Source organism: Schistocerca piceifrons, chromosome 3, assembly GCF_021461385.2.
Source record: "Schistocerca piceifrons isolate TAMUIC-IGC-003096 chromosome 3, iqSchPice1.1, whole genome shotgun sequence".
Classification (NCBI taxonomy): Eukaryota; Metazoa; Arthropoda; class Insecta; order Orthoptera; family Acrididae; genus Schistocerca; species Schistocerca piceifrons.
In genome coordinates this window covers 135,915,828-135,928,968 of record NC_060140.1, presented here as the reverse complement: position 1 = coordinate 135,928,968, position 13,141 = coordinate 135,915,828, and the positions used below count along the sequence as shown (strand labels likewise).

The following is a 13,141-nucleotide window of genomic DNA, read 5'->3' as shown; positions in this document are numbered from 1 at the left end:
TTTAGGGTGCTAAAATAACTAAGGTCATATGTGCCCATGTAATAACCTTAGAACACAAAGACAAAAAAAAAGTTAAAAGCGACTACACATTAAGCCCAACCGACGGAAAGAAATACAGCTAAAAGCAAGGACTTCCTCTTGGAAGAAGATCCACAAAATATGCCATAGAGACAACAGAAGTCCTGAAGTATAGATTAGATGTCCTTCACCATATTGCTACGATGGATAAAAAGTAAAATGCTGTCAACAGTCAGCACGTCGTTCACTAACTCAGATGGCAAATATACATTACAACATAAGTGATTAAAAAAAGAACGTCAGGAAACGGCAAACCATCAATGAGCACAAAACGTGGGGGGAGGAGGGGGGTGTCCACTTAACAAATAGTTATGGCTAAAACGACAGCACCCAATACACAGCCCAGCTAAAATGCTCTCCTCACGGCGAGAGAACCAAGAGGAGGTCGGCCAAGCAGGTGGGAGAGGTTCAATTTCCCGGAGCTTGTTCCCATGAAGGGAAGACAGTGGTGAAACCAAAGTGACACAACCTATTGACAGACAGCAACATAGAGATCATTGGAAGGAATTGAAGAACTAGCAAGCCGAGGTAGGAGGACTGCAGCTTTGGCAACAGCATCAGCAGCCTTGTTTCCCGTCAGACAGATGTGACCTGGGACCCACATAAACATCACAGTGGCAGTGAGTAAATGGAAGCTTTCTTCGGCCCGTTGCACTAAGGGATGGACTGTATGCAACACACAGAGGCTCTGAAGGGCAATGACAGAATCAGAGCAGATGACACAATGGAAAGCATGTGTCGCCGGATGTATTACATGGGCTGATACAGGGCAAAAAGCTCTGCTGTAAATATTGAGCAGCGTTCCAAAAGCTGATACTGAAATTGGTTGGTGCCAATTATGAAGGCACACCCGACACCACGTTCATTTCGAGAGCCATCAGTGCACACAAAGGAACTATTGCTAAGTTCCATGTGAAGGTCTAGAAACTTACAGTGATAGATAGAATCTGGAGTAGTGTCCTTAGGAAGTGAATGAAGTCCAATGTGGACATGGGCTGCCGTATGAAGCCACTCATGTGAACATCACTTTGGTACGCCAGCGGTAGTTCAGCAGCTACTGCCTACAGACTCTCAACTGGGATAGTGTAAAAGACATCAGTGGACAAAAGGATGCCACAATGGTGGATTCTATTTAGATGGGATAAGATGGATGAACATGCAGATGCATAAACGAAACACCCATACTCTAGTTTCAAAAGGGCAAGGGATCGGTACAAACTGAGGAGGGTGGTCCAATCCACTCCCCAGTAAGTAATGCTGATTATGCATAGGGCACTGAGGGACAGGGTATATTAGGTGGCCAGGTAAGACATGTGGGAGGACCAAGAAAGTTTCCTATCAAACATGAGCCCCAGGAATTTCATAGTTTCATCAAACAAAAGAGCAAGGCCCAAGACAACGATGGTGGAAGAAACCCATTGCGCCGCCAGAAATTCACATAAACTATTTTGTTAGTGAAAAAGTGAAAGCCACTGTCGATGCTCCACGATTAAAGATGTTCCACAGATCACCAAAGACACCGCACAAGGAGAAAAGTCTGTTGAGAACTGCAATAGATTGCAAAATCATCAACAAACTGGGAGCTGGAGATGTCTCGCGGGAAGCAGGCTATAATAGAGTTAATGGCGATAGCAAAAAGAACGATGCTCAGGACAGAGCCCTGAGGCACCCTGTTTTCCTGCATAAAGTTGTCCAACAAGACAGAAACCAAACAGATCTAGAAAACCCTGTCTTTTAAAAATTCCTGAAGGAAACAGAAAGGCTGTCTCAGAGACACCATATGTAAAGAGTACAGAGGATACCACTCCTCTAGTAGGCTTTTTTTCAAGTAAAAAATAAATAAATAAATAAATGACCTTAGTCTGGTATTTCCGCATAAAACTGTTAATGACATGGGTTGACAAAGTGACAAGGTGGTCAACTGCACAACAGTGCACTGTGGAGTGGTTAGTGAATTGTGAGACTTGAGCCACCATACTAGCCAAGCATGAATCATATGTTCTATCACATTTGCAAACACAGCTGGTGAAAGAAATGGGACGGTAGCTAGAAAAAAACATGTTTGTCCTTATTGGGTTTAGGTATGGAAGTGCCAGTGCTTTCATGCCAGAATCTTGGAAATGTGCCATTTGCCCAGATGTGATTGTATGTACAAAGTAGAAAGTGCTTGCCCGCAAGAGAAAGATGCTGCAACATATGAATTTGAACATCATCTGACCCTGGAGCAAAAGATCAGGTTGAAGTGAGAGCATGATCTAGTTCCCGCATAGCAAAGGCAGCATTCTAGCATTCACGATTCTAAGAGGAGAAGGGTATTACCGAGCATCCTCCACTCGTTTTCGATGGAGGAAGGCTGGGTGATAGTGGGAGGAGCTCTAAATCTCCGCAAAATAGATGGCCCAAGGCATTGGAGATAGCAATGGCGTTCACAGTGACATCATTTGCTATGGTCAGGCTGGAAATTGGGGACTGGACCTTGGCCCCAGAGTGTCATCGAAAATTGATCCACACGATGGAAGAGGGAGTGGAACTGTTAAAAGAACTAGTAAATTAAATCCAACTAGCTCTCTTGCTATCCCGAAGAAAGCAACAATGCTGTGCATGCAATTGTTCATAATGAATGCAGTTCTCCATCATAGGATGATGAAAAACGTGGAGAGCACATCTCCATGTGCGGATTGTGAAGATGAAGTGCGAGGAATGGAACATTTTGCGGCAATAAAGATAGTGTTTGTAAGGTATTCAACCTGGTGGTCACAACTGGGGAAATAATGTTCACCAAAGGTCACCAGGGAGGAGTAATGCCTCCAGTCGGCCTTTAAAAGCTGCCAATTTGGTTTACACGTAGGTGGGGTAGGACTCAGCAAATAGTTTACACACAGAACATGTTCGCTTGAGTACGTGTCAGAGAGAACGGACCACTTGAGATGACAGGCAAGCTGGACAGTGCAGAATGAGAGGTCCAAATGTGAATAGGTGAATAGGGGTCTGAAAGGAACGTGGGTGCTCCAGTGTTATGGCAGATGAGGTCGAGTTGATTGAGAAGGTCGGCCAAGACGGTACCTCTGGGACAGCTTCATGAAGAGCCCAAAACAGGGTAGCGTGCATTAAAGTCACTAAGCAGAAAAAAGGGGTGAGGGAGTTGCCCATTAAGTTGCAGGATGTCCACCTTGGTGACACCGAATGACATAGGTTGTAGATGGTATAAAGAGGAAAGGTGAATTAGGAACGAAAATGCAGGCTGCAACAGCTTGTAGTAAGGTGTTCTGCGAGATGGTTTGACTATGATCCAGATGAACACCATGACCCCCCCCCCCCCCCCAAATGAGATGGAAGACCGTCCTTGTGGGGGGGGGGGGGGGGGGGGGGTTAAAACAGACCAGAAAGTAATGCAGGAGGTCAAAGCCATCTCAAAGGTGCAATTTTGTTCCCTGGAGGCAGAAAACAAGTGGAAAGTGCAATTCCAAGAGCAGCCATAATTTCTCTTTTTTGTTCCATTGGAGGCGAGTCACAACGGGGAAAAGGGCAGTGGGAAAAAATGAAGAGCTGTCACCTCGGCGGCTGCCTAGTGCTATTCTTCGAAGACTCACTGTCACACAGTGCAAAGGCTGGAGGATCCTAGTCCATGAGATCTACAGAGACATCGGCATTGCCTCTGGCTAGGCCTGTGGATTCCAGGGCAGAAAAATGGTAGGTAGTGCACACCGTCGAAATGGAGGTCAGTCGAGTGAGGATATCATGCAGCGACACCGTTGACGAGGATTTCCCAGTCAGTGGAGAAGACCATTTGCCTTTGTTTCCCTTCTTGTAGCTTCTCTGGTTGGCGAGTGAAGGCTCAGGTATTTGTTGGCTGAAGAAATTTTAGTCTTTGCAGGAGTATTCCTTCTGTTCTTTCCAGCCTGTCGGTTGTGTAGCAGATGATTTCGCCATCCAAGGTGAAAATTTGGTGGCTTGTTGCACAGCTGGAGGAGGAGGAGACGGTAATGCTACTGTGACACTGGCCAATTGTACAACCGCAGTGCTGAATTTGACATAGCAAGTCTGCATGGCCATGTTCTTCATGGAGTGAGGTGTAGTGAGAACAGTACTATAAGTGCCATATGGTAAAATGCAGGGCTTCTGAATAGCCAACAACTGATGAGTGACAAGGCAAGGCACTTCTTCCTTCACCCAGATCTGGATGGTGCACTCATCAAGACACATGGGGCATTCTCGGGATGAGGCTGCATGGTCACCACTGCAAATCGTACACTGGGGAGAAAGACATGGGCAATTGCCCTTATTAGCATCCCTACCATAAGTAACACATTTGGCTGTGTTTCAACGGGACATTAGAGTGCGGTTGTAATGTTGAGAGTGGTAGCAGTGAATCAGGTTTGGAATGTACAGTGGGACCATGATGACTTCCATAGCCTCCTTTGATCTTTGATGGAAGCATTACACAATCAAATGTGAGAAAAAGAGTGCCTGTAAACACAAAGGATGCATCAACCTTTTTCATCACCCGATGTATTGCAGTGATGCCCCCATCAGACAGCTAAGTTTGGACCATCGAGCACCTGTGTAAGTAACACCATGCGAAGAATTCAACATTCAATGGGCACCTATACAAACAGGATAGCCATGGAGGAGTGCTGCAAGCAGCTGTTATGCCTGAGAATCACAATTAGTCTCCAAAAGCAAAGTGCCACTGCGTAAACGAGAACAGGATGTCACAAAGCTGGCAACTGCATCAACACTTTTGTAAATAATAAATGGATTAACCACAGCAAAGGACTGACCTCCTCCAGTATGCGATACCACAAGGAACCAAGGTGCAGCTAGGCGAGTCCTGGCATCTTTAGCCTCAGTGCGTTTGTGCTCAGTAGATGTAGACATTGTGAGAAATCTCCCATGATTGCTAGCATCTCTAATGGTATCCATCATTTCCAATTTTCATCGTGAACTGAATGTGTCTGTGGATGAAGTTCCTTTTAACTCGTCTTCACCATGGGGACACACTACAAACATGTCGTCAACATACCTCCAAAACACTGGGGGCTTCAAGCTTGCCTTGTCCTCGAAGTCCTCCATAAAAAAGTTGGCCACCAAAGGCGACAAAGGACTACTCATGGTGACACTGTCAGTCTGTTGCCTTCCATTTTAGGATGTGCTGGTATGGCGTAAAGATGATGGCACCTTGGGACACACGGTTGATCAAAAACCAACCCATACAGATTTATATCTACGTGCAAATAGCTGCCACCATCCTTCACAGACGATTAGTGTACTCAGAACTCTAGTAGACAGAGCACATGTCATTGCTGATGAGAGCAGTCTGGAGGACGAGCTTTTACACCTGAGGAGAGTTTTTGAAGCCAACAGGTACTCACAACAGCAGATACATGAAGCGCTACAAATGAAACCAACTGTGGGTATAAGAAAATCAGAAGAAGGCAAGGAAAGTTTTAAACCGATGGCTTTTCAGCCATACGTGGGAAGCCTATCATCGACAATAGGACGGATCTTCAGTAAGCATGACGGGAAAGTGATTTTTTGCCCTCCACCAAAGACAGCAGCACTCCTGGGTTTCGTTAAGGATGAGTTGATGCTTCGGAAGCCTGGGATTTACAAGATCCCCTGTGAGTGTGGCTGTTCATACATCGGACAGACGACATGTACCATCCAGGAGAGATGCACAGAGCACCACATGTACACCCAGCTCTTAGAACCTAATAAATCTGTGGTGTCCGAGCACTGTATTGACACTGAGCACTCTATGGTGTATGATAACGTTGAAATTTTAGCCTCGACTTCATCTTTCTGGTACTCAGTAGTGAAGGAAGCAGTTGAAATTCGCTTGGCGATGAATTTAATTAATAGAGATAGCGACTTCAGCTTGGACAAATCTTGGAATCTGGCAATTTCTGTAATAAAATCACAAAGACATTGTGACTGTGCAGCTTGCAGTGATACATCAATATCACTGTGTGGATCGACTGTGCAGCCATAGATCTATTTCCATTCATATGCCATACGTCTTTGCCACCGATTAATGTATCTGGTGCCTTGTGTATCTGTGGGCGCATGCGCAGTGGCGCGGTCCAGTCTATTCCTGTTGGTACTTTGGTTCTCTGTCATCCTGGCAGCTCAAAGTCTCAAAAACAATGCAGGTTGTGCTCAAGTGTGGAACAGTTTTGACCCCCTCAAGAAAAAGAAAGGAAGGGAGGAAGATCAGGGTTTAACATATTGTCAACATCCTGTGCCCTTTGAATGGGACCATCCCGCATTTGCCTAGAGCAGTTTGGAGGAATCATTGAAAATCTAAATCTGGATGGCCGAATGCAGGTTTGAATAATCGTCCTCTCGAATGTTGAGCCCAATGTAATAACCACTCCCCTTAAGAAACTCAGTCTGTGGATCATAATACTATTCTTGCTGCTAGTACCATTATGACTTGGCAACATCACAGAAAATATTCAGTAATATTATGATGGTAAACTTACTGCCCAGGGAGGTACTGAATTACCCTCCTAATTCACTTGATATTTTATTGTCATTCCAGTCAAATATTCTGAAATGGATATGTTGTGTCGGTAGCTGGGCCGACACCGTGAAGTTGAGATGGCTAAAAAGGTAAGCTAGACTAATGCAGACGGGCGTGATGTACTGGAACAGGATACGAAATTAATGTTAGGAAGAAAAGTACGGAGCAGGTTTAATACTTAACTTTACTCATTCCTTGTGGTACATCGATCTTGACGATACACAGAAGACTTTAAGTACAATCACTGTATGGCTAATGGCGCCTTGCTAGTTCGTAGCCATTAACTTAGCTGATGGCTATTCTGTCTCTCGGCTAATGAGAGAGAAAGCCTTCGTACATCTGGTCGGTAGCTAGGTTCTCGTACAACTGGGCGGTAGCTAGGTTCTCGTACAACTGGGCGGTAGCTAGGTTCTCGTACAACTGGGGCGAGTGCTCTCTCGTATCACGAGACCTGCCTTGGTGGTGGCGCTAGGTCTGCGATTACACAGTGGCGACACGCGGGTCCGACATGTACTAAATGGACCGCGGCCGATTTAAGCTACCACCTAGCAAGTGTGGTGTCTGGCGGTGACACCACAGGATAACTACTTCTCACCATATAGTAGAGGTGCTGAATTGCAGATAGACACAACAAAAAGACTGGTAGACAAAACTTTTGGTCAAACAGGCCTTCATCAGAATTAGACAACACACACACACACACACACACACACACACACACACACACACACACACACACATGCAACTGTGCGGGTTGCGCTTGCATGAGTGTATGTATGCATGTTATCCAATTCTGATGAAGGCCTGTTTCGCCAAAAGTTTTGTTCGACAGTATTTTTATTGTGCCTATCTACAACTAGGGATCACTGCTACATGTTGAGTAGCAACTATCGTATTCATAATACCATCATTATTCAATCCTAGATTTTCCATTGTTTAGTCAAACATTCTAAATGATCCTTACTGCAGGTTAATTTTTAACTTCAAGAAGGTTATCCCACATAGCAGCTACAACTAATTTCTATTTTGTATCGCAAACTATCTATCTAAGCCATTACTATGGCACAGAGAGTGGTGAATACACGAGTGGATAGCTAGCTCAATGGTAACAGTCAATGTGTGAAGCAAACACTGCCTTAACTGCCACTACAACACAGATTTATGAGAGTGAATTACAGGCCAATGCTTATCTCCAGGAGGCAAAACATTCATACTGTTAATAGACACATGTAAAAGTATGAACATTACCCAAGCTTTCACAACTATTAATTCCTACTACTTCTTGGTGTTAAAAGTATAGTACAGTAGGGCGGCAATTATCCGAACATCGGTCAACCAAACAAATGCTTAACCGAACTGTGTACTCGCTCGCACCTGTTACTCTCCCACCCTACCGTCCATCATCCCCCTCACTCCCAAACCAAGTGTCCCGCAGTAGTCACAGCACTGTGCTGGCGGAACATTGCTTCTAATGGGGGCTTCACAAGGCACTGCTGACCGGCCAAGCCGCCAGTCGCTGTGTTTCAGCAATCAGCACACTTCTGTCGGCTTGGCACTGGCAGTATCAAAGCTGTTCACAGCAACAGCTGCGCCAGCTTAGAGTTGAGGCGTGCCGCTCCGCGCAGTTTGAAGGATTGTGTGCCCCCAAGAAGAGCTTCTCACAGTGCAGTCACCTTCTGTTCTCTGTTATGACCACTTGTGCGCTGCTACGTGAAGAAGTGAACTTGACGATACAAAATGCTTAAATGTAAACGTGTTGTCCTTTCTATGAGGGACAAGTACGAGATTTTTAAAAGGTGAATCTGCAACCACTTTATCCAATGAGTACAAGGTGGGGAAGTCGACAATTACGAATATAAAAAAACAAAAGACGAGCATAGCAAATTTTCTTAAACATTAATTTTGTATACTGTGTGTATTGTTCATGCAAAATGCGTATGTAATATGTCTATATTTTTGTTTAATAAACTGTGCCACATACTATATATTCCTACTGAAGTTGCCTTTGTATGTTACTTTGTAATACTAAAAGAGATGCCTGTTTTTATGAATAAATTTACTGTACAGTACTTCTTTTTGGCAAATAAACATGTACAGTTCGATTATCTGAACAAACCAGTTTTCCGAACACCCAAGTCCTCCAATTACTTTGGATAATCGATGCTCTACTGTATTTCAATCTGCACTTTCATTAGTATTTGCATCATGTGCCACATGTAAATAAAAATTATTTTTTGATTTTCTTGGTCTTTACCAATGAATTTTAAAGCAAAAGATGACAAAATAAGCAGAATAAAACAGCATTGGAATAAAAAATATAAACAAATCAAATAAAAATAAGCATTCTTTATTACCATTCAATTCGGAGCTCTGTGAGTGCATTCATCAGCTTTAGTTTCTGATTTACCCAAGAGCACACGTATACAGTTCTATGAGAGACAAATTTGGGAACCCAATGTGTCGGAGACATTCTTGTGTGTATAGTCTTACATACAGTATGTATCGTGGACGTTCCAAGGCTTACTCGCACCTGGTCCACATCTGAGTTTTTATACCTGTACATGTCTGCTTGTGTCTGTATATGTGTGGATGGATATATGTGTGTGTGTGCGCGAGTGTATACCCGTCCTTTTTTCCCCCTAAGGTAAGTCTTTCCGCTCCCGGGATTGGAATGACTCCTTACCCTCTCCCTTAAAACCCACATCCTTTCGTCTTTCCCTCTCCTTCCCTCTTTCCTGATGAGGCAACAGTTTGTTGCGAAAGCTTGAATTTTGTGTGTATGTTTGTGTGTCTATCGACCTGCCAGCGCTTTTGTTTGGTAAGATATATATTCATTTTATTAAAAAAGCTTGCTGTAAGCACTGATTCTTGACAAAAAGAGGGAATCAAACCATTAATTTATTAACAGTTAGCTTCAAGAAACAAATATAGCCAACTTTAAACCACTTCAAACATAAAACAGTAGTATAATTCAGCTTATGGAAACATACACAATTTACTGTAGAATGATCAATTGTTACGAGATGCACTCACCTCAAATTTTGGAAGATATCGCGATGAACCTTTTACATGACGTTTTCTGACAAAGAACAGCAGATCATCACAATCAATACAATGTTCTGTTTGAAATAAGAAGTGTCTCACAAACAAATCTGTCCAATAAGTTGTACCCTGTAGCATTACAAAACCAGAATCTGAAAACAAAAGAAATCAATCATCTGAAATAAGTTTTGTAGAACACAAAAAACATAATTTAGCATATAAAAATTTCAGTTCTATGAGAGACAAAATTGGGAACCCAATGTGTTGGAGACATTCTTGTGCGTATAGTCTTACAAACAGTATGTATCGTGGATGTTCCAAGGCTTACTGACACCTGGTCCACATCTGAGTTTTCATACCTGTGGCATAACAATGAACATCTCATAAGGTTAACCACTGGTATGATCTCTGAGAAGTGTGTAGGTTAGCACATACAAGTTCACTGCTAACAGAATGTGAAGAATATGAATAAGTCATTTGTTGAAATATTACGTACAAAATAGAACTTCTCTTTCTGATAGAGGCCAAAGTTCATTTATTGCAGTATACAATACACCTTGCCCACTATACACGATACACTATGGTTTTTTATTATGCATTTATATATTTATGGTCATGGCTCGACCTTCACCTTACAATTACATTATATAATTATATTTGAAATAATACATAATTTACAATAGAAAATCTTTCATAGAAATTTTGTTCAACTCTTACAAAATGACATATTATAATAATCATTCAAAACATAAACAGTTACCACACTCCAAGTACTCAATACTACTTGAAATGCTTTTCTTTGTATAAGATGATAAAACTTTATTTAGTTTTATGTCAGAAATATTGAAGTAAATTGGAATACCAAATTACTTCTAATGACAAGCTAAATACTTCAACAGTAACTGTTAAAGAGATTAATTTGATCAAATCTAGCACAGGAAACTGACAGAACTATTATTTGAAAACAAATTTACATTTGAAACTTCCTGGCAGATTAAAACTGTGTGCTGGACCGAGACTCGAACTCGGGACCTTTGCTTTTCACGGGCAAGTGCTCAACCATCTGAGCAACCCAAGCATGATTCATGACCCAACTAGCACTCCTGAAAAAAAGGATATTGCGGAGACATGGCTTAGCCACAGCCTAGGGGCTGTTTCCAGAATAAGATTTTCACTCTGTAGTGGAGTGTGCGCTGATATGAAACTTCCTGGCAGATTAAAACTGTGTACCAGAGCACTTGCCTGTGAAAGGCAAAGGTCATGATTTCGAGTCTTGGTCCAGCACACTGTTTTAATCTGCCAAGGAGTTTCATATCAGCACACACTCTGCTGCAGAGTGAAAATCTCATTCTGGATATTTACATTTTTCATGGCCTTGATTTCAAATGTGAAATTATCTATATGAATCTCTTTTCATGGTAATTCAAATAAAACATAACAGTTGTAATTATATTAAAGCACAAGCTATTGTGAAAATTTCATACAAGGGACAGTGTGGCCAAATCACTTCAGTTGTTACGTGGTTGCGATAAGGCAATTGTTAAAAATGGGTAGCAGACTGTTGTCATGTTGTAAGTGAAAATTGTTTTTAAAAAATGAGGAAATTACAAAACTTGGATGTCAAAACTTATCTTAAATGTATAAATCCTTTTCCACGTCATATACCATACATAAAACTGAAAAAAGAAAATCCAGGACTTTCTCTGTGAAAAAGAATGATGAATAATCACAATCATCAACCACTATCAGCATCATTTTTTTCAAGCTGAGTATGCAAAAATAATGATAGTTTCCTGCTTTAAAACTTTTAAGATGGTGCAATAATTTTTGCAGTAATTTGAGATGTTGCAGTTGCAGTAATTTGAGATGCTGCAATAATCTCATTTCATTATTTGAGGACACCACAATAAACAAAACACCACTCATGGATTAGACCTTAGGCCTATTCTGACTAGCCAACTGCTGTCTCCAAAGCAGTACAAAGAGCAGTCTGTAATGGTGGGACATATGATCAGCATGTCACCAATCCCTCCAGCCATTACTGCCAGTAGATTAACCCTGATGATGCCACTGCTTCTTTATTCAAGTAGCTCCCTATTTAGCCTTGCAAGAGTGAGTGAACCCAGTTCCTGACTTCTATAACTCAGAAAAAAAATCTGAGGAGGTACGGAGAATTGAACTTGGGTCCTTCTGCACCAAAGACAGTGACACTAACCATTTGGCTATGGGGGTGGTCTAAACACTGCAATTTATGGCTAAAAATTTGGCATAATTTCTATATTTATTTAAAGTAGGTGACTAACAATAGCAACACAAAGGCATATCATCAATCTGTTACCACTTCGTTATTATTACAGGTGGCAAAATTCTGCGATATGTAGATACAAAAGACAGTATCCCCTTGATATGCTATTCTCTCAGCAAGGCTGGAAATTATGGAGAAACATCCACTGCTTTCACTTAAGCTCACAGTAAATGTTCTTTTCCTTTACAATATGTGTTTACTTTTCAGTGTAACATACTTTCTGAATACCTGTTGTATCTGATAGAGATTTCATTTGAGCAAAAAGCAATTGGTAATGTGGTAATTAGCATTCACTCAAGTTATCTTGCAAATGAATCACATAATAAAATTTTTAAAAAAGCAAATATTGTGTGACATTGAATGTTGTCATATAAAGAGCTGTGAAACTAAGTAATCTTGGCAGTTATAAGCCAGACTGAGGAACTAAGTCTTCCTTTGCAGCCCTTTTGTAGGAGTTGGGACATGCATTACAGGCTTTTCCTCTTGCCAAAAGGGAAAACTATGAAGTAATGTAGATCACTGCGTGTAAAGAGACATTACAATTTTCCACTGACAGTACTGTACAGGATGCCTCAGCCTACACAGTTGCCAGTTTGCTGCTCCAAACTGCCACATGTTCTAGTATGTAGCAGTATATTACCACCTTCCATTGATATTATAGGTGGAGAAGGGGTCCTAGATGACTAAATTGATTCTCTGTTTAAAAAAATATACTAATTACTTCCATTGCAGAATCTGAGTACATGACAAATTTCATGACCCGAATGTGTCTCATTTCCCAAGCACCATCGACAGCATATTTTTAAGCTCCATTTGTAAGTAGATCTTGAATATAAGATTGGAGCATTCATTGAGTACTTGTCTCCCTATTTACACCCACCCTAATTTAACTATGTAATTTGGAATACTCTGCCTCTGGTACTGTAGCGTGGTGGCATGCGCGCGCACACACACATGCACCGCGCGCATTATCAATTGCACCGCTACGCTGAGAGTACATCTGTAATTGATTATTGCCATCCTTTTGTCTGCCAGAACGTTCAACGTGTTTCTTATATAGAGAAGTTTTTGGCTTCTTTTAAGAAACAGAGGAAGAGGCTTAATAACTTCAAGCCTTTTGATTTACCATATATCGGTTGGGCTAAGGAAGTAGTCGACTGACAATTGAAACCATAAAATTTAATAATTGC

At 41.8% G+C, this 13,141-nt stretch overlaps 1 protein-coding gene across 4 annotated transcripts in view; it reads right to left on the bottom strand.

Annotated features, from left to right (window-relative positions):
* LOC124789829 (uncharacterized protein KIAA0930 homolog) overlaps positions 1–13,141 on the bottom strand; it is a 102,736-nt gene that overhangs the window by 75,095 nt on the left and 14,500 nt on the right. For all 4 annotated transcript variants that reach the window (XM_047257323.1, XM_047257320.1, XM_047257322.1 and 1 more), the window contains exon 2: positions 9,638–9,798. In XM_047257323.1, coding sequence (XP_047113279.1) covers positions 9,638–9,798 — 161 coding nt within the window. The remainder of the gene's footprint in view (positions 1–9,637; positions 9,799–13,141) is intronic.